Below are 25,907 nucleotides of genomic sequence, written 5' to 3'. Positions count from 1 at the left end.
TTTACATCAATTTGATGTGGAAGTGAAGGTGTTTATTGCGACATTGACCTTTTGCATATGAAAACCATGTGATACAGGAAATTGGCCCAGGTGTTTGGAAACGTTTTTGGAACAAACAAACAAACAAACTCATTCTTACTTATCGAGATAGTGTCATTGCACTTCCACTGGTAATGTGTGGAGAATGATGATTGACGTGTACAATATGACAGAACAGAGAGCCAAGTAAATGTGGATGAAAAGGAAAAAGTACGTAAAGTTGGTGAATACATTACAGTGCTTTTGTAATGTTGTGATTCCTTGCAGGAGAATCCCAGGAAAAGAAGGAGTGCAATCATCCACAGAGTTGCAAGAGGATTGTCAGATCTGGGATGAGAGGAATATTGAGGTAACGGACACAAACAAGATATTTTATGTCAATGTGGAACACCAGATATTTTGTAATGTTCACATCTGGTTCAAGTTTCCCTTTCTCTGGCAAACTCCCCACTTTGTTATTTACAAAGTGTAAGCCCCAATTTTAGATCCTCATTTCCCTTATGATCATTTTTCTCACGATGCATGATCCTCATTTTTGTCTGAAAGGCTCCTTCCAACCCTTTTGCCATTCCATTTGATGTGTGCGTGTGCACATTGCTGCCTTGATTCATATTTCTTGGACCTGTTTTTGTCGGAGGCCCTTCCTGTCACAAATTGGTCCCACCAGATGGATGTTTTTTTGACTCAGCTTCATCCTGTGACATTCCAATCATCTTGAAAGCCTTGGAGTCCTCAGCGTGAAACTGAGCAAGGTGTGAGAAAGGGGTGCCAGCCCAGACGTGAGAGCAGTTCTCCATCAAGCTGCGGTTAAAGGCCTTGTCATTTGTCAAAAGTTGTACGGGAGGAAAAATAGAGTGCTCGGCCCATCGTTATGGAGAGATGCCAAGACTTGCAACGGTGGGTGAAATTGGTTACTTTGAAACATGATCGTGAAAATGTTTAAAATGTAAAAGCAATTGTTGAAATGTTACGGCCGTGAGTATTCCTCCATGACAACACGCATGTTTGAATTTCTCCCACCCCCCACCCCAACCTCCCCTCCACTGAGCACCAAGTTCACAGTGTCTCGGCCTTCTGCAATGAAAAGGCCAGTACAACGACGTCGACGACTCACCATCGCTGCGAGACGACCCATGCTTTTTGTTCATTGAAGTGGGCCACATGGACCAAGAAGACTCCCATATTCCGCAGTCACGTGGTCCCACCACCAATATGTTGCTATTCACACCAAAGAGAAGGCCATCGTGCTTTATTTTCATTGAAGGAGCCCACTTGCATCAAGTGGACTCCCACGTTGAGTGGCCACGTGCTCCCACCAATATGTTACCATGAACGGTGAAGTGAAGATCACCGTGCTTTTTATTCAAATGTCGGTCACATGGGTCGAAGGACTCACCTCGTGTTGAGTGGCCATGTTGTCCCAGTGTAAGAATGCGAACCCTTCAGGTTGAAGAGTGCCATCAAGCTTATGGGCAGAGGTTTTTGCCAGGCATTGGGGAGCCACTAAAAATAACTCTGGACTTCAAATGAGCGGAATATTGCCCACGTGGTCAACTCAATTTTTCTCTCCAAATGTACAGAATCCAAATCTGAAGTATCAGTGATGTTTAAGGTAGAATGGCGAGCCATAGTAACGCAACGCATTAGTTTTTCTTTTTTTTTAGCAAAGGAATGTGGTTGTAAACAAAAACAGGGTCAGAGTAGGGGGAGTTGTGCAAAATATGATGGAAGAAAGAGTGGGAGAAAAAGAGGAATGGAGGAAGTTGAACAACCTCGGGAGAGACTGAATGAAGAGGTGGGGGTCGTTTGATGGTTGTGGCCTGGGGTTGGAATTCGTGCACCCCCTGGGGGAATGGAAGCACACACACATAGATATTATTTATTTATTTCGTGTTCTCTTTGGAGTAAGCGAAATCATATCAATGTGATCAATATGCATTGTGCATGTATAAGCAGCATAAGTGTCTGTTCCTTTCCCCTCTTTCCATCCATCTCTTTTTCTCTATCTTTCCATCTCTTCCGTTTAACACCATTCTCTTCCATTCGCTTCCATTCCTCACCATTCACGTTCATTGCTCACCTGCTCACAAACCCGTTCACTCATTTGCTCACATGGTAGCAGAATAATGGCGAGGCCCGGCATGAGTTGAGACAGAAGTCGCTCAGGTTGAGACAGAAGTTGCACACACCACTTCACGTGACATGAATGGGGTATGGCAAGGACAATGGAAAATAGCCAGTGACGGGGGGGGTGGGGGGGCAGGGTATATACCCAGATCAGTCGCAACATCTCTCGCTTCAACAAACGCCTGAGCGAGATCAGAGTTTTGAGAGCTTGTTCCCAGAGACATTTTCCACTTTTTGTTTCATTCCACCAGAATAGATTTTCAAACCTCACTCGCCACACTTTCTCTTCCATCTCACGTTTCCTCATTTTCACACGCCTTTACTCACATCGCTCCAGTGTTGTATTTTCCAGCGCTGCCTTCCAAACGCCAAAGCCTGCCAATATTTAGACGGAACAAGCTGTCCTGAGGCTGCAGAACATCATGCTGGCCGGCCAGTTACCAACTCGGGACCCCAGACCAACGGTTCAGTTGCAAGGGTCAGCACGATGCGTGACTTTGGGCAAGATAGCTTCGAACAAGAACGATCTCACGTGGGGTGAAGGCTCAACAAAGTCCCTCAAACTTTTTCTTATCAACCTCTCCATTCTCTTTATCCCTCAACCCAATCTCTCTGTGTCTTCCTTCTGGATCCAGTATTGTAATTGTGTCAAGTGATTGTTTGCAAGCGCTCCCGGGTCGCGTATGATCGCTAGAGGGTAAGGGAGAATGTATACGTGTTTATAATATGCTTTACCTGTGTTTGAAATGTTCAACTTCTTGTAATTTCATGTATCATTTTCCTCATCATTTTTCTGAGGTTAAAATCCCCTCCCTGCCATTTGCTCTCCTCTGCATTCCTTTAATCATTCCTCCCATCATTTTCCCCGTCTTTCGATTCCCTTGCATGCTGTGGAGTAAATTATTCAAGTGTTGAATGTGTCCTGATTTATCCTGCTTGTGTTGGTCCGAATAGCATTCCCGGTGGGCAATATTGGTCTGAGTTCCCAATGGTAACGGTAGCCCACATCAGGCAGCATGCAACATTGCTTCACTCGGCCAAATTAACTGCCGCATTGTCGAAAGCACGATTCCCCATCCGCCATGCCTGATTCACTGGTTCGGTAAACCCACTTTGGGCGTGAGGGTCCGGCCTGAGTTGAGGGTTGCAGTTGGCGTTTGTGGTTTCTCGTGACATGCCGTTGTCTTGGGGATATCCAGAGGCGATGTCCATTGGAATATCTACAAAATAGAGTAAAGTTATCAAAAATGACCAGGGTTGCGTCAGGAAGGGCATCTGGCGTAAAACCTATGCCAAATCAGTATGCGGATCATAACGGATGATCCGCTGTGGCGACCCCCAACAGGAACAACCGAAAGACGAACAAGAGTAAAGTTATCGAAAAAGAACCAAATATATGCAAGGAAACTCATGTTTCTTCAAGTCAAAGTCATGTTCAAATAGCATCAGCAGCAATAATCAGGTGTCACATGTCAAAGGTAGAATTATTTATGATCATGATTAAACGGACTGAATGTATCAAAGACGATATTTCAATTCAAGCTTCCAATGCCAATAACTTGTTTTAGACTTGTTTCCATGTCATTCCAGAATTTGTGTTTTGTGGACACAAGAGATTTTTGTGTAAAAACAGTTCTGGTAAAAGGTAAATGAGGGATTTTCACTCTGTCTTGTTGGATTAGAGTGAATTTGGTTGTTTCTGATCAATCAAGATTCCATAGCATGAGGTAACACATCGGTATTCATTTGAAACATGAGTTTAACTAAATTAAAATAAAACAAATCATCAACTTTCAGAACCTTTTTGTTGAGAAATAACACATCAGTGTGAGAATGAAAACCAGGATTAGTAACAATTCTGAGTGATCGTTTTTCAATCAATAAAATTATCTCCCAATCGGTATTTGATACATTTCCCTCCCCCCCCCCCGCAAGATAAAATTCCATAGTTTCAATAAGGGAGCATCAGGGCAGAATATGACAGGTAATACATATACTGGGAAAAACCCTTAACTTGTTAATTATACCAACATTTGGTGAGAGAAATTTGTGTCGATAGTCAGAATATCCTTTTGATGATAAATTATGATCAATGAATAAGCCAAGAAATGTCGTCGGGTCAAGTCTGTCTCGATGTATAAAATTTACACCAATATGTCCAGGAAGCTCTGTGATTGAATTGCTAACAAGCACTTAGTTAATTTAATCTACATGAAGAGAAATTATATTTGCCCCTATCCAATCATGAACAAGTTTGAATTCACCTTCTGCTGTGTCAACAAGGACATGAGGGTCTCGAAGTGATCAGAAAATATTTCAATTGTCAGTGAACCATACAAATGACGAGATGGACAAGGTGTGTATGTGTGTATGTGTGTGTGTGTGTGTGTGTGTGTGTGTGTGTGTGTGTGTGTGTGTGTGTGTGTGTGTGTGTGTGTGTGTGTGTGTGTGTGTGTGTGTGAGTGTGTCCTCCATAATTCCAAAGCCATGAAACCGAGCGGCCCAAAACTTTACATACATACTGAGGGAACTCCAAGGGAGTACATTATTAAAACTGGGAATTTGGGTAAATTCCAACACCCCTTAATTAACGGCTTACCTTCATGAAAGACATCCTTGATGAACCTGACTTCATCTTGGAGGGGTCTTTTGATTCGGCCTACTCAAAACGCCTTGCCTTGGAAACATGATCTTCTCTCACGTTATCTTCTTCTGTCAATTTGCGAAGACGAGCTTTCAACATGAGGTTGTCATGAAGGATACTTAGTTCTGATGTACATGAAAAATGGGAAAATGATGATGATTCCTGATTTTAAAGGCGATGACATATTTGTGAATATATTGTCGACTCGTAAATACAACGTGACACTTCACTTATTACATAACGAAGGATCATTGATGTAACAGTCAGACAAAGATCTCCGCTAATCGGAGGTCACAGGAATTCATATATATATATATATTGGAACCCAGGAAAGGTGTGGGAGGTTTGGAAGGGAGTCGGGGATGGAAGGGAGTCGGGTCATAATGACCCACATCTGACCTCGACTCGGCCGGATGTGAAGGATTTATTGGGAAAAGTGAGACAACCCAGAGAGTGCTTATTATCGCCCCGGTTTGAAACAACAATCTGTGCAAGTAGACAAGAGTAAGACGAGCAAGGGTCTCGAATAGCGGTTTTACTCCGAGCAGGGCAACTCTGGACTGAAGATCTATCAAGCGATAACGAACATAAAGAACATGACATAATTCCTTTACAAAGGCATGTCCGTACAAATGGCGATTACATGAATTAGAAAGGTAAAGAAAGATAGAGGAGAGGGAGGGAATATTTGGGGGTTGCATTCTCAAGACATTCAGCAAACCAGGGAGTGAATCATGTCCATGGAGTCAAATGGCTGAAGGTCTTCGCTCCAGTCCAAAATAAGACCTCAAGAAGGAAAGACACAGATAACAAGTTCTCATAAAATGAGTTATCATCAATAACATTTATCATAAATAACATCAAGATGAATCAATTCAATAAATATTTCGTCATTTCAAAAACACATTCAGTGATTAACTGAGACTACAATTGTTATAAATGTCACATTCAAGCAGATTGATTATAAAAACAACGAAAAAAGGAAAATCCACTTCAACAGAAGGGAAAAGGGGGTGGGGTGTGAAGAGGGAAGGGAGGGGTGTGAGGAGGGGAGGGAGGGGTGTGAGGAGGGAAGGGAGGGGTGTGAAGAGGGAAGGGAGGGGTGTGAGGAGGGAGGTGCAAGGGAGAGACAGACATGTGGGAAGAGATGTTGCATTTTACGAGAGAGAGGGTTAAAAAAGAGGGAACACAATGTTCCCGTTTGCGTTTTTTTTCCATTTCAACTTTTCAGGCTTCATCGTTTCAGTTTCAGGCTGTTATCAACATTTTTTTTTGTGATTTTGCCTGTTGTGGCAGGCATTTTGGACGCCATCTTGGATTTTTAAGAATGTCAACAGAAGCCCAATTATCAGAAACGAATAACTAATGATCAGGAGCCAAATCCCAATGATTATTTTTCCAGTTTGCCACATTTTTGAGATGTTATATACCGTATTCCATGATTTTACCCATTTTGGCGGCCATTTTGGACGCCATCTTGAATATCGCCAGAATGCTTGAAAATTTGCTTTTGTTGACATCTCAAATATGTGACAGGGCCATAAAAGGAAGTTTAAAATAGTTGGTTTGGTAGAGTCCTTGGGGTGGGGTAGGGGGGGAGGGGGTGCATGAATTCCCTCCGTGGATACTTGACGAGAGTGTATTCTGTTGAAAACAATTTCCTTCAATACACGGACTCTTCCAAACAAGTGAATGTACCTGAGATCACATTGGAGCCATCACCGAAACCTTTTTTGAAAGTACAGTCAAGGACAGGGATTTCACTCCTGATGGATATTTTGCATTTCACAAGAACAGGAACCTGAAATTTTATGGTGAAGGCTCCAAAGCTGCAGAAAACCATGGTGGGGTCTCATTGTTGACGAAAAGGAATTCATCACCAACTTACATTGTTCATTGTCTGCCACCTGAATGGACACCTCACCGTGATTAAGGGCAGCAACGGCAGAAGCCATGTGCTATGCAAGACCTTCAACAGGTAAACATTTTTCAATACCTTTTGACAGGTGCGGTGAACACACTGGGTGCAAACACAGCCAACCCCAAGATCAGAACAATAAGTTGAAATAAATTTTGGAACTTTGTCTTTCACCGACATTTCTGTAAATACTTCCTTCGATGAAGAAGAACATCCTTAATTGTGGAGATAATTGTAATTATAATTTTTGAGGGAAGGTGAATTATTGACATGGTCATCCCCATGCAGAATATATAACAAGAACTTTAACTCCCTTTGCTTGGATGAGATCACCTGATTCACCTTTTCATCGATTACCTGCTCCATCCATGCATTTCCTTCTGTGGTCTTTTCTGATCAAGTTATCAAACTGATGAAGAAATCAATGTATTTAATCTTTCATATTTCTGTTGTTTCTTTTTTGTCCAAAGGCCCCTCAGAAGAGATGCTCCTTCCTGCTTACCTGAAACCATCCTTCCGGTTGGAATGTAAGTTGCCAAGATTATTGTCTTGCATCACAAATTATTCCAAACTTTGCCGAAACTACATGTTCTTCACCTGCATCATGTCCCATTTTGTCTGTGCCTCAGAAGTGTTGAGGACAAACCAATATTTTGCTGAACATGAATCCAGACAAGCATCAAACAAATGTTCCAGTTGGTGGAAGTCTGGTATGAGTGTTAATGTATACGTATCAAAGTCATTGCCTCCACCTGGATGATTGGTTCACGAGCGCCAGCCAGAGTGACCACCATATTCGTTGTGTCTGTGTGTCTGTATGTATGTCTGTCTGTCTGTCCAGAGCACAACTTCATGGGATGTGATCCGATTTGGATGAAACTTGAATATGATGTTGATATCCATGCCTCGTTTTGTCTTCCTGGCGATGGGTGTCCCACACCCATTGTGGGCGGAGCCACGCCAACTTGTAATTTTTGTTTTTTCTCGATTTTTAATCGAAATTCCTGCTCGAGAAATTGTGCACATTGGCCATATGTACAACATATAAAAAATTCAGTTTGATTCGGTCAATTTTGATGGAGAAGATAGGTTTTGAAGAAATGGGTGGGAGTTTTGCACCAAAGGTCATAATCCTTGACCTTTAAGGGCCACAAAGGTCAAATTTTCAAAGTTGTGGGAATCGAACCGGGTTTTCGACCTTCTTCGACAAACTAACTCCAATAAGCTATCGCACGTATCCTGTTTCCTTGTTTTAATGTCCACAACATTGTTTTGTGACCTTTGAAGGTTATGCAAAGGTCAAATTTTGAAAGTTGTTGAACGATACCGGGGTTTCGACATTTTGCAGCTAATAACCTTTCACTCGTACCACATCATGTTGATCATTTTTATAGCGAACGCAGTGAGCTGCATACTTAACGCGTGCACGTGAGAGAATAGGAAACAACAAGAACAACAACACAATACCCCTGGCTATTTGGAATCCGTGTTGTTAGCTATGACCTTTTGCTTCCGGTTGTTTTTAAACGCTGTGCGGTGTATAAACACGATTGGGTTTAATTTCTATCTTGTGAATATTACTTAACGCGTGCACATGAGAGAATAGGAAACAACAAAAACAACACAATACCCTGGCAATTGTGAATCCGTGTCGTTGCCAATGACCATTTTGCTTCTGTTTTTTTTTTTGCTTCTGTTTTTTTTTGTTTCCGGTGTTTGTCATGGGGAATGATGCATGCCGGGAGATAAAGGCATCGTCGGAGACATGAATGACCCAAATAATATCACACATGGTGTATATTTCCTCCACTGATTTTAATAAAGATATCTCTCGCATCATCAAAAAATAATTTTTAATCGTGATTTACGTTATTTGATCGCTGATTCCGAATCCAGGCCAAAGTAACCGGAAATTGCGTATACAGTTGTGAACCAGTTATAGGTGATGTCAGAAGCGAATGTAAGAAGTATACTACGTTCGCTTCTAGTATTAATTTTTTTTCTATGAGATCCTGTTCTCGGCGGTGTTGTTGTTGTTGTGAAGGTAAAGTTGAGGTAATATTTATTTTTTCAGATGAGATCCTGTTCTAGGCAGTGTAGTTGTTGTTGTGAAGGTAATGTTGAGGTAATATTTATTTTTTCAGATGAGATCCTGTTCTCGGCGGTGTCGTTGTTGTTGTGAAGGTAAAGTTGAGGTAATATTTATTTTTTCAGATGAGATCCTGTTCTCGGCGGTGTCGTTGTTGTTGTGAAGGTAAAGTTGAGGTAATATTTATTTTTTCAGATGAGATCCTGTTCTAGGCAGTGTCGTTGTTGTTGTGAAGGTAATGTCGAGGTTATATTTATTTTTGCACAAGAGATCCTGTTCTCGGCCGTGTCGTTGTTGTGAAGGTAATGTTGAGGAATTTTTTTTTTCAGAAGAGATCCTGTTCTCGGCGGTGCAGTTGTTAATGTGAAGGTAATGTTGAGGTATAATGTCGAGGTAATATTTATTTTTGCACATGAGATCCTATTCTCGGTGGTGTAGTTGTTGTTGTGAAGGTAATGTTCAGGTACTATTTATTTTTTTTCAAGGCAAAAAGACTTTAATTTGATATATTTAAGAAGCGAATGCAAGAATAACTCGACGTTCGCTTCTCGTCTTTGTCTATTCCACATTAACTTGGTCAAAAATTATCACATTGTCTCATCCTTGACTTCTGAAACAATCCACATCGTCAAATATCGCTCGGGAACCATCGTCGCCTACCGGCTTGTCTTCTTCTTCTTTAGTTTTACCACACCCGATACACCGCCAGAAGTACCTCCACGCTGCTACACCGCCCCATGCACTCCACCCCCGTTTTGCCGCCTGCAGGAGACTCAGGACTCCATGTTGGGCCAGACCGGAAGTGACGTTTCTTCGCAATCACGGAGCACAACCAACCACAATCAGCAATCATCATGAAATGAAGACGAGAGAAGAACCTTCAGAGTTTAGGCTTTATTCCATTTGATTGAAGCCGCTTCTACGGGCACACCAGGAAATACAGACGCAGCATGGAGTACAAGCAGTAAGGTACACACGCGCAACTAATCACCGCAAAATAAATCAGTATTATATATCAATCAGTGTTCTCACCATTCAATGAGCACCAAATGAGCCGGCGACATACAACGGCAATGCCCCAGGGACAAAACCCCGCGGCCGAGCCGAACCTCAGCTTTATCTCTTCTGTGCTCGAGCCGGGCATCACGTGGTCACACGTCACGACCTTCCATTCACCACATTCTCCCCGTCTTTAAAATGTAACTAGAGGCCCAGCTAACGCACCAGGATTACTTCAGCACTACAGGAGTATACATTTCAAGCAATGCGAACTATCTAATCTACAGAAGCATACATGCCAAGCAGTGAGGATTATTTGGAGTTGTAGGAGCATGGTAATGAGCATCGATATATTATGTAACGAGCATATAGGGGCATGAGCATCGAGGATGCCGATAATCCCCTTTACAGATTGAGTCGGCGAGGGGGTATTATTCGCCGGCCTCTCCGGGAGTAGATGGCGGTTTCACTTGAGGGAGGCTTCCGATCCTTTTGGTGAGCCTCGACTCGAGCCGGAGATGACTCCCCGATCGCCCCCGGGTGGAACGCGGTAGCTCCGCCGTCACCCTTCTCGGGTGGAGTCCCTGGGGGGGGGAAACACCTGGGGAGGGAATGTCAGAGGGAGGAGTGCCAGATGGTGGTGTACCGGCGGGGGGAGTGCCTGAGGGAGCCAAATGACGAACCGACACAGTGGTCTCCCTGCCATCCGGGAGCCTGACATGAGCGTATTCTGGATTAGTATCGATGAGTTCGACCTCTTCCACCATGGGTTCATACTTGCTTTGTCGTACCGGGTGTTTCATGAACACTGTTCCGGGATGGGTTAGCCAGTCGGGCACCGATTGGCCGTCAACATAACGTCGTTGGTGAGTAAACATTCGTTCGTGAGGAGTCGCATTGGTGGACGTGCAGAGCAGAGAGCGTATGGAATTCAGAGCGTCGAGAAGGGTAACCTCCCACCGCTCGGGCCCCAGTCCTCTTGATTTCAATGCCAGAGTTACGGCTTTCCAAATAACTCCATTATATCGTTCCACCTGACCATTACCCTGTGGGTTGTAACCCGTCGTTCGACTAGTTGCGATGCCGTGCTCTAATAGGAATTGTTTTAGCCCGGCCGACATGAAACACGGCCCTCTGTCTGAATGTATGTACGAAGGTTTCAAAAACATAGCGAAGAGGTCAGACAGACATTTCACGACAGTGCCCGAGGTCATATCCGAGCACGGAAACGCTAAAGGGAACCTTGAATACTCATCAACAACAGTGAATATGTATCTGTTGTCTGTCTCGGTCGGCAGGGGCCCTTTGAAGTCAATGTTTAGTCTCTCGAAGGGAGAAGTGGCCTTGATCAGTCTGCCAGAAGCCGAACCATAGAATCTGGGTTTTAGTTCAGCACAAACAGGGCATGAAGCATTCATTTGTTTAATATCTTCAATAGAATAGGGCAGGTTCTGTCTGCGTACGAAATGTGCCATTCTGGTTACCCTGGGGTGGCACAGAGACACATGGAGGTCTTGCAAAGCCCGACCGATAGCGGCCGAGCAGTAGACCCGCGAGAAGGTGTCTGCAGCTGGGTTTTCCCTCCCGGGCCGGTAAACAATGTCGTAACTATAGCAAGCTAGGTCTATCCGCCATCTCACAATTTTTTCATTCTTAATTTTCCCGTTATTTTTCCCATCAAACATGAATGCCACGGATCGTTGGTCCGTAACGAGCGTGAAGTGGTTTCCCAGTAAATAATGTCTCCATTTCCGCAGCGCTTCGACAATGGCGTACGCTTCCTTCTCTATCGCTGAGTGTCTCTGCTCGCTTCCAGAGAGAGTTCTCGAGAAGAACGCGACGGGTCTCCCAGACTGGTTAAGCGTAGCAGCTATCGCGTGATCTGAAGCGTCGGTCTCCACCACAAAGGGCACCGAGCTATCGATCGATAAAACCACGGAATTACAGATATCGTCTTTGAGGTTGTGGAAAGCTGTCACAACAGAGGCATCTGGTGGAAAGTTTTTGCAATGCACTAGGGGATGTATTTTCTCGGAGTATTGGGAGATCCATCTCGCATAGTAAGCGAACATGCCGATCACCCGGCGCATCGTCTGCAGATCCTGAGGTGGGGGTAGCTCACGAAGTGGGCGCAATCGCTCAGGATCAGGCTTAATCGTGCCGTCGGCTATTGTGTAGCCGAGAAGGTCAATTGACCTTGCCGAGAATACGCATTTCTCGTAGTTGAGAGTCAGATTATATTTTCTAGCAATGCTCAAGAATCTGTCCAGATTCATATCATGTTCCCCCTGATCCCTATCGCACACTGTGACATTGTCCACGTAAACAAAAGTGTCTTTGAGGTTTTCATCTGAGATGATGTCGTCCATAACCCGTTGGAAGCAAGCTACCCCATTCGTGACACCGAAAGGTATTCTCCTGAATTGGTAGAGGCGCCTACCTGCCTGGAATGCGGTGTAAGGTTTGTCTTCCTCTCGGATGGGAATTTGGTGATAGGCGCTTCGCAAGTCGATGGTACTGAATACCTTATAATTGGCCACGCGTTCGACCATCTCGTCTATGCGCGGCAGGGGGTAGGCGTCGAGTTGGGTAAAGCGATTGACCGTTTGGGAATAATCGACAACCATTCGTTTCTTATGGTTCTGACTGCTGGTCACCAACACCTGTGCGCGCCATGGCGAATCGCTTGGTTCTATAATACCTTCTTCCAGTAATCGCTTGGTTTCTGAAGTGATGAAATTCATGTCAGCAGTGGTATATCGCCGCGATTTGATCGCTATCGGTTTGCAGACCGGCGACAAGTTAGCGAACAGCTGGAGGGACGTTACCTCGGCGGTGGTCAAAGCATTTAAAATTAGACAAGGTTTGCTTCCTCCAAAGGGTATTTCGACGCTCGTGTGCTGCTTGAGGACATTATGACCCAGAATTACGTTTGCGCACAAATCACGAAGCACCAGTACCCTTTTACGTCCAATTCGACTTTGCAGTACCCTCGTACGCGGGACTGTAGTGAGGTGGCGGCCATGCATACCGTATTGTCTGTCGGGTGGATTATCCATTTCCTGCCCTTCACTAGCGAGCTGTTGACGAAACTTTCAGAGCTACCGGTATCAATCAGTGCCTCAGCCATATGCCCGTTAATTCGTACGTTGATGATAGCCTTGGATAGATTCCCCGGGGAGGCTGCAGTTAATTTACTTTGCGAGTAGAGAGCCGCAGAAGTGGGTTTATTTCTCCTTAGAGTAGATTTACATACCCTGGCATAATGCCCTTTCTTGTCGCAATTCATGCATGTGGCATCTCTGGCGGGGCATTTTTGGCGGCGGTGTCTTTTGTACCCACAAAAGAAGCATTTACCAACCGGAGTAGCAGCTGAGGAGTTTGACGTGGCCTGTGTATCCGGCTCCTCGGGTGTTTCTCCATCCCCTATGTCTGGCTGTGTCTGTGCCAGTGGGGTTCCTTGAGTTCCCATCGTAGCAGCATTCATTAGCAGCATCGGTGCCCCAAATGACTCAGATTGCTGCTGTGCCGTATCCATCGCTCGAGCCTGATCGACTACCTTGTCAAGAGTGGATTGCGCTTTCTCTAGTAAGCGTTGCCGTATGTGGGCTGATCTGAGTCCTTGGATGAATGCCTCCCGTGTCGCTTCCTTTCGGTGTTCCTCGGCGCTTACGGCCCGGAAGCTGCAGTCTTTTCCCAGCTGATTCAGAGCTTGCAGGAACTGATCGATTGTCTCCCCGGCAGCTTGCCTGTGTGTGTTGAGAAGATGTCGTATGTATACCTCGTTCTTGCGCTTCACGTAGAGCGCCTGCAGCACGTCGATCGCTGCTTCGTAAGTGTCGCACTCCGAGAAGAGCCTGTACACGCCGGGCGAGACATGATTCACGAGGGCGGCAAATTTGTCAGCTCCCTCTTCGATGATGGTCAGATAGTGTGAGAAGGAACAGAACCAATGCGACCATTTCATTTCTGCGTCAGTCGCGTTTGGGTCTGCGTCGAACCTCTCTGGTTTGTAGATCTTGTCCATCGTTGGTTGAGAGAGCCGAGAAAACCAAATGGAATAAATTGAAATGAGGACGAGAGAAGAACCTTCAGAGTTTAGGCTTTATTCCATTTGATTGAATCCGCTTCTACGGGCACACCAGGAAATACAAACGCAGCATGGAGTACAAGCAGTAAGGTACACACGCGCAACTAATCACCGCAAAATAAATCAGTATTATATATCAATCAGTGTTCTCACCATTCAATGAGCACCAAGTGAGCCGGCGACATACAACGGCAATGCCCCAAGGACAAAACCCCGCGCGCCGAGCCGAACCTCAGCTTTATCTCTTCTGTGCTCGAGCCGGGCATCACGTGGTCACACGTCACGACCTTCCATTCACCACACATCATACGTTACACCGCCCTCAATGTCCTCCACCGCATTACACCGCCCTATGTTCCCCCATTCCCCTACACTGCCTTATGTTCCCCCATTCCCCTACACCGCCCTAATCTACGTGAAAATCTCGTTTATTTATAATCCTCATTGTGTTTCATCATCCCTGCCCTGACGACATGAAGCCAATCGATTCTCTGTGATGAAATCGCCATTTTTAACCTGAATCCAGAAAATAAACGGGATTTTTAATTTTGAATTTAAAACACAAAACAATTCACACCGAGTTGATCCTTGTTGTAAATTTTAATTTAATTTAAACAAACCTTCAAACATTCGAACTTGTGGTTTGTTTCACTTGAGTGTGGGTTTTGTGAGTTTGTGAAGAACAGTAAATGAAAACAAATATTACAAGTAAACGCACAGACGTTTATCGTGACGCACAGACGTTTATCGTGACGCACAGACGTTCATCGTGACGCACAGACATTCATTGTGACGCACAAACGTTCATTGTGACGCACAGCGCGGATTCCACGACAGACTCGTTCACAGCGACAGAAGCAAGTTTACAAGCTCTGACAATGTGGACGCTGATTGGGATCATTTGTATCTTCATCTTCAGACTTTTTTCTTGGGGAATTGTCCAGCTGAACTCAGAACGGGAAATGTTTGTGTCTGCGAATCAGACTCGTCACGGACGATGGATTCTCAAGTCAAAACGGGTGAGGGGTAACCATGGGAACATGGGAGGGGGTGAGCTGGGGTTCATGGAGAGAAGAGAAAGTAAAATAATCTAAAGTACAGAACGACAACAAAAATATTTAATTCAGTTTTACATTTTGTGAACTTTCACTTTTCACGTTTCTCCTTTCCATTTGTGACTGCTCACCTTTTACGAATGTGACGTTCATGTAGATTGATTCGGTTTGTGAACAGTGATCAGTAAGTCTGTGGCCTCACTAAAATGTGATTGTGAAAGCCCCCTGAGGGTGAAACTTGGAGGTCATTTGGTTTGAGATTCCTTTTTTTTCACTGTGTTTCTGGTGAGGATTTGGTGAATTTACATTTTCAAATCTCCACAGACAGTGCAGCTGTGAGGGTACGAGAGCATCCCAAAATCAGACTTTTTTCTGTGTAAACTGATGAGGTCTTTGATATATAAAAATTGTGTAAATTTAAAATTCAAATTAACATCTCCTGACATCATGTGGGGCCACAATCAACCCCATACCTGGAGTTAACTTAATGGTTGGAGTGGTGGGCTTGGGATCCCACGATCCTCAGTTCAAACCCTCCTCGGATGTATAATTAATACAAGGTGGGGTTGACTCTGCCTGTCATCCTTCCGAGGTCGGCAAAATGAGTGCCACCATGCTGGTGTACTGTGTCGGAGTGGTGACCCGTCCAGCATTGTGTCCAAAAGCCAAGGACTCTGCTTCAGCAGCACCAACGCTCTGCACAGAGTATGGTCCCAATGGATGGATGGAATCACCCCCGTAAATCAATGATGTCAGGACTTGGTTGTTGCTGAACTCGGTGTCCTGGTTCAATGAGGTGACTCCAGGATTCACAATTGTAATTATTAATCACAAAATTATAACCGAGGGGGTTTTACAAATCATTGTTATTGTAGCACCAGGCATTCATCACCAGGGATATCCAAGTATCGAAAGGTGTCATATTTTAAAATTATAATTTAAATTATCTCACCATAACTGAACCTACACCACCGATTGGTTAAACTTCCCAAAATCCAGGCTGACTGCAAACCTCCATCTTGCTCCTTACTCATCCCGTCAGTAGAACTGCATTCCAGAGGTTGTGATTTCCCACTCTTCCCTGCATGTTCTTCAGCCGACAGTGAACCCTTATCTCATGTCATCCTCCCCATTTTGACCGACCATCTTTATTACCCCCCATTAACGCTCCAAGCCTGACCCCCTTACTTGCAGATTGCAGTGTTCCCTTTCCCTCCTCTCACTCTTCTCTCCTCCTTTCCTGTTTGTCATTCCTTCCGTGATGGATCCAGGAGTTGCTGTGCTTCCCAAATGACAGCTCGTACTCTCAATCACCTTGCAGTTCCATGAGCCTCGATCGTGTTGAGTAAAAAAAATGGACGAGTTTCACATCAAATGCAGAAATGACAAACTTTTGATAGATGGAGTAGGAAAGAAAGAAAGAGTTGATTTTTAGGGTGTTGAAAATGTCAATTGATTATAAAATATAACTTGTAGTGTTTGGTGGATAAAACCCACTTTTATCACATTTAATTTCTATCCTGACACTGCTGTCCATGTCCACGTGCTCTACGCAGATCATCCAATCCAAGTACCTTCACCTGGGGAATATCAATGAACAAGCCAGGCAGATGCAATGGATTTGGCTTACCTGGTTCGGCCTTGTGTTGATCGTAATCATTGCGGTCATCACCGCATGGTCTCGTGGCTGGTTCAGAAAGAAGAGAAATAAAAAGTGCCTCATTTCACGGTAAAGAGCGATGTGTCACATGTTTAGTTTTGGAATCTCTCATTCAGCTTGTCCTCCACCTCATCAAGGTTCTGGTCTTTCTTCGTTTCCTTCCTTTGTCCCAGACTCTGAGCCCGTCCCTCATGCAGCAGGTCATGGGGTTGTGTGGGTGTGTGTGTGTGTGTGTGTGTGTGTGTGTGTGTGTGTGTGTGTGTGTGTGTGTGTGTGTGTGTGTGTGTGTGTGTGTGTGTGTGTGTGTGTGCGCGTGCGCAGGTCATTTACCATTTGAGCTTTTGTCATCAAATCTTCAACAAACCTTTCTTCTGAGAATATGAAGAACACTGTTTAATAAAATGTATAAATATAAATACACACACAGTTTATATTTTCTATCCATTGTTTTGATTGTTTATTTTGAGTGCGTTACAAAGAAGTGGACATGGACGGGCTTTGTGTTTTGGGATGCTTTCTCGTTGTCGTTTTGTTCTTTCTGAAGTTACTATTCTTCCCAGTCGAGTCTCATTCAGGAAATATTCTCTTTTGTAGAAGTTACAGGATGATGATAGAACAGCTGCGAGACATAAACATCAAGCTGATCAGCCACCTGGAGCACCAAGAGATGGAGCAACAGCAGAACCAGGCGGAGCAAATGATACTACATGAGCTTCTTGCCCATCAAGAGCACGTAAACTCTGAAAATTTTGCGTTTATTGCAAAAGAAAATCAAGAATTAAAAGAAATTCTCCAAAACCTAAATGTGAATCTGCTGCAAGTACATGAAGTGGCACATCAGCATCAACAGCAAAATGAGGACCACAAAATGAAGGAGCAGCAGTTTCACGAGAAACAAGAGGAAACCAACAAACAATGTGAAAACCTTGCACGTGCAAACAAAGAACTGAACAAGGAGGTCCAGCAGCTGAAGAGCAAGCTGATACTTCTTGAGGAACAGCAGAAGCAGCTCGATCATGAAAATGTCCAGGAACAAAATTTGAACATGGAGGAGAGTCAACACCACAACAACTCTCCAGGAGCCTCCCGGCACTGTGTGGACACCCCAAATCAAGAAGGTTTCCATCCTCGACCGGTAAATATCACTCATTGTTGATAATCAACATGTGTGGGTGGTTTCAAATTTGGGTAAATTAAAAATCCTTTTCTCGAGCAATGCACGAAGTTCTGAGTGAAATCACAACTTTGATAAACAACCAACTCGGATTTCATAACTAAAAGTCTCAAGCTTTGTAAACCTCAAAACTTTCACAACTTTACTTTGTCACTCAGACCTTGACTTCTGTTGTTTCTCTCGCTCAGGATCTTCTCAAACTCTTTGGCACTTTGTTAAACAAAATGTCCCCAGATAACTATCACCACCTTCTTGCAATGATCATGGCTCTAAACATCACGTACGGACATTTTGAGAGCATTGTTCAGATGATCGTCTGTCAAGCTATTGCCATGCCCAAACATTCAGCGGTCTATGCAAGTTTATGCCAACACCTCACCAAGGTGAGGAGCTTTAAACACTGATGGAGGTCACATGTTGGAACATCCTGGGCTTATTGAACACTTTTGCTCTTTTTCACATTCTCAGACCCTTCTACCCACCATTTCACCACCCTGCTTTGTCTTTCACAGATTGAAGTACCAATGGGGGACACAGCCAGAACGTTTGAGACCTTTCAGCAAATTTTGCTCAAACATTGCGAGGAGGAGTATTGCAAGAGTCTTGCTGGAATCAGCTGCATATGCGACATCAAGAGCGTTGAAGCCTCCAGATTGGTTAACTTGGGAAAATGGGTGATAATTGAAAAATTGTACAAAAAATGGGAATTTTGATCACACTTTACTAACGTTGCCTTTGAACATTTCTTTTTATCCAGGTGAACGAGGATGAACTGTGCACCCTCTTGATATCCAGAAAATGCTCCTTGGGAATCATCCGATTCATTGGGGAGCTCTATAAACTCGGTGCCGTCAACACCAACACCATCGTGCATATTCTTGCCGAGTTGCTCAGAGATGGAAGAAACCAATCTGTGGAATACATCTGTTGCATGTTGAATACCGTTGGAAAGGAACTTACTTCTGACTTGACGGATAACGTGGTAGATATTATCTTCTGATCTATGACAGACATGTTCAATTCCACTTGGGATTTTCATGAAGATCCATCACATAGCTTTTCGTGTCGATGACTTGCCAATTATTTTGTTCCTCAACAGATGGATGAATATTTCCACCATTTGGAGTTAATTCTGAACGAAGGAAAGTTGTCAGCTCGCATTCTGTTGATATTGCAACGATTTATATTTCACCGCAAGGTAAATGCCTCAACCTACCTTTTCTAACCACAATAACCGACCTGCCACAGACATCTGAAGACAGTACACAGTATATCCGTGTCAACCCATGTCTGACATGTCTTTCCTTAAACAGCGCAACTGGGTTCCATTGAAACAGTGAAGATCCCTAAACACCAGCTGAAAAACAAAGGACCGGAAGATGTCGATCAGCACGGTGGAAGACCGACATGATTGTGGACTGTATGGTCTCGAAAAAAAACACAACCTCGAGGCCCACCCCTCACCTTCACAGGTTGTCTGAACTGCTTCCAGATTCAGTCTCAACTCACCTGAATTAGTCACCTGAACTGAATCTAGTTTCTGTCATCGTGGAAGATCGTTGATTGTTGCATTCTTCCTTCCACCCTTCAATCTGTGTCTGCATATCATATTCAACTCAGAAATGCTCAACATCTCGACCTCCCTCGGTGAAACACTCAAAAGTACAAAAATTCCATCATTCCTTTTTTCACCGAAATACTTAATTCTGTTCTGAGGATGTTTATATCAATTACATGTTTCATATTAGTTTGAATTGTGTTTTTGTTATTCCCCGCCGCGTGGCGGAAGGGGGATATTGTTATCACCCGGTCGTCAGGCTGTCCGTCCGTCCGGGCGTCAACATTTATAGCTGTGAGTGTGATAACTCATAAACTGTTTGCCATATCGATTTGAAATTTGGGTCACACATGTACCACCTGAAAAGGAAAAAGCCTTTTGATTTTGGGCCTGGCCGGATCCAAGATGGCCGACTGGGGCCGCCATTTTGAAAAAAATGTTTTTCGTAATAAATGGAAAACCGCTTATCTGATTTTAATTATTTTTGGTTCCTACGTTCCTCACCCCTTGGGAACTTTTTCGAGATGATGAACAAATGGTGTCTTGTTTCCAATTCTCCTCCCTCATTATCTGGAATATGGATGACCTTTTTCCTTCAATGGCGGGGGATTCCCCATCTCTGATGGTATATTTTTGTCTATGATCTTGTGGATTTAGATTTGTTTAAACATAATTTTTCTTGCTATTTTGATGTCAACCTTGTATCTTTGTATCTATCAATCTTCTGTTTGGCTTTACCAAGGATGTTTTCTTGAAAAAACCGAAATGATGATGATGATCAGCTCACCGTAAACAGTCAGTCGACTGAATTTCCTCCAAAATGTCAGCTCACTTTCACCAATTGGCGAAACTGCCTCCACATTGAATCTCAGCTCTACTGAATCTCGTTTCTGCCACCAGTTAGTTCACTTCAGTCAGATGTTCTTTCTCCAAAATCTCAGCTCACCTTAACCAGTTGGCTAAACTGCCTCAAGATTCGTGTCTTACCGAAACTCAACCGGTCAGCTGTGCTCAATTTGGTTTCTCTCAACAACTCACCTTAAAGAGTCCACTGAACTTCCTCTAATATGTCAACTCACCTTAACCAGTTGGCTGAGCTGCCTCAAGATTCAGTCTTACCTCAAATTTAGCAGTCAGGTGAAGTGCCTCCAAATACACCTAAATTCACCTTTACCAGTCAGCTGAGCTGCACCTCATTTCTGGACTCAGCTCATCTTCAACAATGCTGAACAATCTCAAGAGATAATCTGACAAGGTATCATTCAAAGGATTCCTCTTGATGTGGAAATGGCTGGGAAGAGGCGGAATGAGAAACGGAAACGGGAAGATGATGAAGGTTCCAGTGAAGAGCACAGTATTCACCAGGTAATGTAAAACCAGGTAATAAACTTTGAATGATTCCATAGTGATTGTTCATTTGATGGTATTATCTGTGTGAGCAAACAATGGCTGATATTTTATAAAATGTACAAGTGAATGTTTACAGATGCTGACAGGAAACTTCATGTCCCCTTCGATACGACCACGTGTGCTTGATATTGTATCCTTCATGTGAAGCACATTTTATACGACACTTGACGTTTGTCACCTAAGAATCATCATCTCCTCCACTGGGTGTTGCCTCAAAACCATCAGAATGAAAACATTAGTTCCATTTGATAATTTTGTATCGACATACAAAACGCAATTCCCCAAAGCACGTTACTTCCGACGTACGAAACGCAATTCCCCAAAGCACGTTCCACCCGACGTATGAAACTCAATTCCCCAAAGCACGTTACATCCTACGTATGAAACTCAATTCCCCAAAGCACGTTACATCCTACGAATGAAACTCAATTACCCAAAGCACGTTACATCCTACGTACGAAACGCAATACCCCAAAACACGTTCCACCCGACGTATGAAACTCAATTCCCCAAAGCACGTTACATCCTACGTACGAAACGCAATACCCCAAAACACGTTCCACCCGACGTATGAAACTCAATTCCCCAAAGCACGTTCCACCCGACGTATGAAACGCAATTCCCCAAAGCACGTTCCACCTGACGTATGAAACGCAATCCTCCAAAGCACGTTTTTACATCAATTTGATGTGGAAGTGAAGGTGTTTATTGCAACATTGACCTTTTGCATATGAAAACCATGTGATTCAGGAAATTGGCCCAGGTGTTTGGAAACGTTTTTGGAACAAACAAACAAACTCATTCTTACGTATCGAGATAGTGTCATTGCACTTCCACTGGTCATGTGTGTTGAATGATGATTGATGTGTACAATGTGACAGAACAGAGAGCCAAGTAAATGTGGATGAAAAGGAAAAAGTACGTAAAGTTGGTGAATACATCACAGTGCTTTTGTAATGTTGTGATTCCTTGCAGGAGAATCCCAGGAAAAGAAGGAGTGCAATCACCCACAGAGTTGCAAGAGGATTGTCAGATCTGGGATGAGAGGAATATTGAGGTAAGGGACACAAACAAGATATTTTGTGTCAATGTGGAACACCAGATATTTTTTCATGTTCACGTCTGGTTCAAGTTTCCCTTTGTCTGGCAAATTCCCCATTTTCTTCTTTACAAAGTGTAAGCCTCAATTTTAGATCCTCATTTTCGTTATGATCATTTTTATCATGATGCATGATCCTCATTTTTGTCTGAAAGGGTCCTTCCAACCCTTTTGCCATTCCATTTGATGTGTGCGTGTGCACATTGCTGCCTTGATTCATATTTCTTGGACCTGTTTTTCTCGGATGCCCTTCCTGTCACAAGTTGGTCCCACCAGATGGATGTTTTTTTTGACTCAGCTTCATCCTGGGACATTCCAATCATCTTGAAAGCCTTGGGGTCCTCAGCGTTAAACTGAGCAAGGTGTGAGGCAGGGGTGCCAGCCCAGACATGAGAGCAGTTCTCCATCAAGCTGCGATTGAAGGCCTTGTCATTTGTCAAAAGTTGTACGGGAGGAAAAATAGAGTGCTCGGCCCATCGTTATGGAGAGATGCCAAGACTTGCAATGGTGGGTGAAGTTGGTGATTTAGAACCATGATAGTGTAAATGTTTAAAATGTAAAGGCAATTGTTGAAATGTTACGGCCGTGACTATTTCTCCTTGACAACACGCAAGTATGAATTTCTCCCACCCCCAACCCCCACCCACCTCCCCTCCACTGAGCTCCAAGTTCACAGTTTCTGGGCCTTCTGCAATGAAAAGGCCAGCACAAGGACGTCGATGACTCACCATCGCTGCGAGACGACCCATGCTTTTTGTTCATTGAAGTGGACCACGAGGACCAAGAAGACTCCCATATGCCGCAGTCACGTGGTCCTACCACCAATATGTTGCAATTCACAGCAAAGAAAAGGCCATCGTGCTTTTTGTTCATTGAAGGAGGCCACGTGCATCAAGGAGACCCCCACGTTGAGTGGCCACGTGCTCCCACCAATATGTTACCATGAACGGTGTTGGGGAATATTCCTCTCTTAGAAAAGAGACCTTTTGCTGTCTGTCTTACTGGGTTAAAAGTTACATACTTTTCGTCTCTTCATAATCATTTATTAAATTGTAAAAACCTATAACCTACTGTCTTATCATGTCACCGCGTGTACACTCCTGGACGTTTGTTTAATTCCCTCAAAGTCCAAGGTGACTGTTATAATAACACTGTACCTTTGATATTAATTCTGTTTTTGCTGTCCATGTCTGTGTTCTTTTAACTGACATGCTTATCCAACCCTCCCCCACTCTCCCAATGTATTTCTATGAGTGAGAAGTTCATTGTGGTGTGCGAGGGTGAGAATAAACTGGTCGGTGCTGACCTCTGAGTGTTTGAACTCAAAAGGGAAATAAATTGTTCTCCAAGAAAAGTACTCTTGTTGTGGAAAGTGAATGAATCGGTGTCTTTTGATTTGACGAAAAGGATTTACAATTGAGTCGGTTAAACGGTTTGCTCAAAGCAAGAGAATAAAATAGAATTCCAGAACAACTACAGAATTCCACAGCGATCACAACGAAACTTCAAAAGTCAAGATCAAGCCGAGAATTCCCCATCAACGGTGAAGTGAAGATCACCGTGCTTTTTATTCAAATGTAGGCCACATGGGTCGAAGGACTCACCTCGTGTTGAGTGGCCATGTTGTCCCAGTGTAAGAATGTGAACCCTTCAGGTTGAAGAATGCCATCAAGCTTATGGGCAGAGGTTTTTGCCAGGCATTGGGGAGCCACTAAAAATATCTCTGGACTTCAAATGAGCGGAATAGTGCCCACCTGGTCAACTCAACTTTTTCTTTCCAAATGTACAGAATCCGAATGTGAAGTATAAGTGATGTTTAAGGTGGAATGGCGAGCCATAGTTACGCAACGCATTCGTTTTTCTTTTTTTTTCAGCAGAGGAATGTGATTGTAAACAAAAACAGGGTCAGAGGAGGGAGAGTTGTGCAAAATATGGGGGAAGAAAGAGTGGGAGAAAAAGAGGAATGGAGGAAGCTTGAACAGCCTCGGGAGAGACTTAGTGAAGAGGCGGGGGTCATGTGACGGTTGTGGCCCGGGGTTGGAATTCGTGCACCCCCTCTGGGAGAATGGAAGCACACACACATGGATATTATTTATTTATTTCGTGTTCTCTTTGGTATTCGCTAAATCATATCAATGTGATCAATATGCATTGTGCATGTGTAAGCAGCATAAGTGTCTGTTCCTTTCCCCTCTTTCCATCCACCTCTTTTTCTCTATCTTTCCATCTCTTCCGTTTTACACCATTCTCTTCCATTCCTCACCATTCACGTTCATTGCTCGCCTGCTCACAAACCCGTTCATTCATTTGCTCACATGGTAGCAGAATAATGGCGATGCCTGGCATGAGTTGAGACAGAAGTCGCTCAGGTAGAGGTTGTTTCGACCCTTTCATGAGCACACCACTCACGTGACATGAATGGGGTATGGCAAGGACAACGGAAAATGGCCATTGAGGGGGAGGGGCAGGGTATATACCCAGATCAGTCGCAAAATCTCTCGCTTCAACAAACGCCTGAGCGAGATCAGAGTTTTGAGAGCTTGTTCCCAGAGACATTTTCCACTTTTCGCTTCATTCCACCAGAACAGATTTTCAAACGTCACTCGCCACACTTTCTCTTCCATCTCACGTCTTCCTCATTTTTACACGCCTTTACTCACATCGCTCCAGTGTAGTATTTTCCAGCGCTGCCTTCCAAACGCCAAAGCCTGCCAATATTTACACGGAACGAGCTGAGTAGGGTAAGAATACTGGTTCTGGCTCACTTTTCCCCATGTAAATGAATGGGGGATTTTCAGCCATGAAATTTTTCTTTTTTTTCCCCTGAAAAAATAAATCCCCTTTTTAGCCCAAGGTATATTTATTTGTCTCCCCTTTCAACCTGGAGCCTGGTGTTGGCTTAGTTGTTAGGGTGGTGGCTTGGGATCCCAGGGTCCTGAGTTCAAATCCCGTTGGCTGCTGAATTAACACCAGGGGGTTGACTCAGCCTGCCATCCTTCCGAGGTCGGCGAAATGAGTGCCAGTGTACTGGTCCCGGTGTATGCCCCGGTTAGAATAGGTGTACCATATCCCTGTGTGTCGTAAGAGGCGACCAGGGTTGGTGTCAGGAAGGGCATCCGGCTATAAAACATTGCCTCAAGAAAAAGCCAAACCCCTGCACAGCAGGGAAAAATGGCTGTAAAAACGGTCATTTTTTTATTTCCCCTTTTAACCTAGGGGCTCTCTATTCAAATAGCCCATACAACAAGATAAAGATTTGTTAAAGGTGATTCTAAAGAAATATCTGAAACGTCTAAGCCTCGGGGCACTCTTTATCAAATAACCAATGCATATTGTTTAGCTCACTCATTGAACCTATAAACATTTGTTCATTTTCAAATTCCTTCAATAGTTTAATTTTCTTTGCACAATAATCCCCATCTAAAATATTGAAAAACAAAACATTTGAATCTTTATATTTTTTAAGATACCCCTTTTGTGCCATTACGAAATGATAAACTTCTCTTAATGATCTCATCTGGCCACCGCCCGAGTTGCAAATCATTTTTGTACATAAACCATGCCAGAAAAAAAGTTTTGTTTCAAATGTTTTCAGTTCATGCCGTGAAAATGAGGAAGTGTTTTTTTTGACACGGCCGTGCTGTGTGAATGAGGAAGTGGTTTTGGACTGTCATGCTGTGAAAAAATAGGAACTATTCTGTGAGACAAGGTCTCGTGTTTATATTTTATCTCAGAACACGAACTGAAAACATTTGAATCAAAACTTTTATGGCGTGGTTTATGTCCAAAAACGATTTGCAACTCGGGCGGTGGCCAGATGAGATCATTAAGAGAAGCTTGTCATTTCCTGTGCCCACACCCAATGATTAAGCAATCTCCTCATCGTTGCTTTATAAGCGGTTCGCCAGACAAAGTTTCTGCCAGACGGGATTTTCATTTTTACAACTGAGGCATGGACGATATTTCTTCCGATGAAGCCAACAGCCCACTACAGAGTTGGTAAGTTTGTGTATGCTTTTCTCTTTGAACGATGAAGCAAATGATT

At 43.7% G+C, this 25,907-nt stretch overlaps 2 protein-coding genes across 2 annotated transcripts in view; both read left to right on the top strand.

Annotated features, from left to right (window-relative positions):
- LOC147023708 (uncharacterized) overlaps window positions 1-25,907 on the top strand; it is a 54,513-nt gene that overhangs the window by 6,329 nt on the left and 22,277 nt on the right. The window lies entirely within an intron of this gene.
- LOC147023710 (uncharacterized) lies at window positions 17,221-23,216 on the top strand. The gene is made up of 6 exons (XM_085889459.1): window positions 17,221-17,756; window positions 17,984-18,178; window positions 18,308-18,451; window positions 18,553-18,993; window positions 19,109-20,718; window positions 21,739-23,216. The coding sequence occupies exons 1-4, from the start codon at window positions 17,226-17,228 to the stop codon at window positions 18,793-18,795; spliced, it is 1,113 nt and encodes a 370-aa protein (XP_085745585.1). The 5' UTR covers window positions 17,221-17,225; the 3' UTR covers window positions 18,796-18,993; window positions 19,109-20,718; window positions 21,739-23,216.

Source organism: Eptatretus burgeri, chromosome 7 (assembly GCF_056783735.1).
Source record: "Eptatretus burgeri isolate ZD-2024b chromosome 7, Ebu_testis_v1, whole genome shotgun sequence".
In the NCBI taxonomy this organism is placed as follows: Eukaryota; Metazoa; Chordata; class Myxini; order Myxiniformes; family Myxinidae; genus Eptatretus; species Eptatretus burgeri.
Note: the sequence above shows the minus strand (reverse complement) of the source record. Positions and strands in the feature narration are given on the sequence as shown.

Bases quoted from the DNA above. Each gene is read 5' to 3' on its own strand.
- LOC147023710 (XM_085889459.1), top strand. From the start codon at position 17,226: ATGATGATAGAACAGCTGCGAGACATAAACATCAAGCTGATCAGCCAC. The intron at 18,179-18,307 runs GTGAGGAGCTTT...TGTCTTTCACAG, and splicing joins TATGCCAACACCTCACCAAG to ATTGAAGTACCAATGGGGGA. The intron at 18,452-18,552 runs GTTAACTTGGGA...CTTTTTATCCAG, and splicing joins GCGTTGAAGCCTCCAGATTG to GTGAACGAGGATGAACTGTG.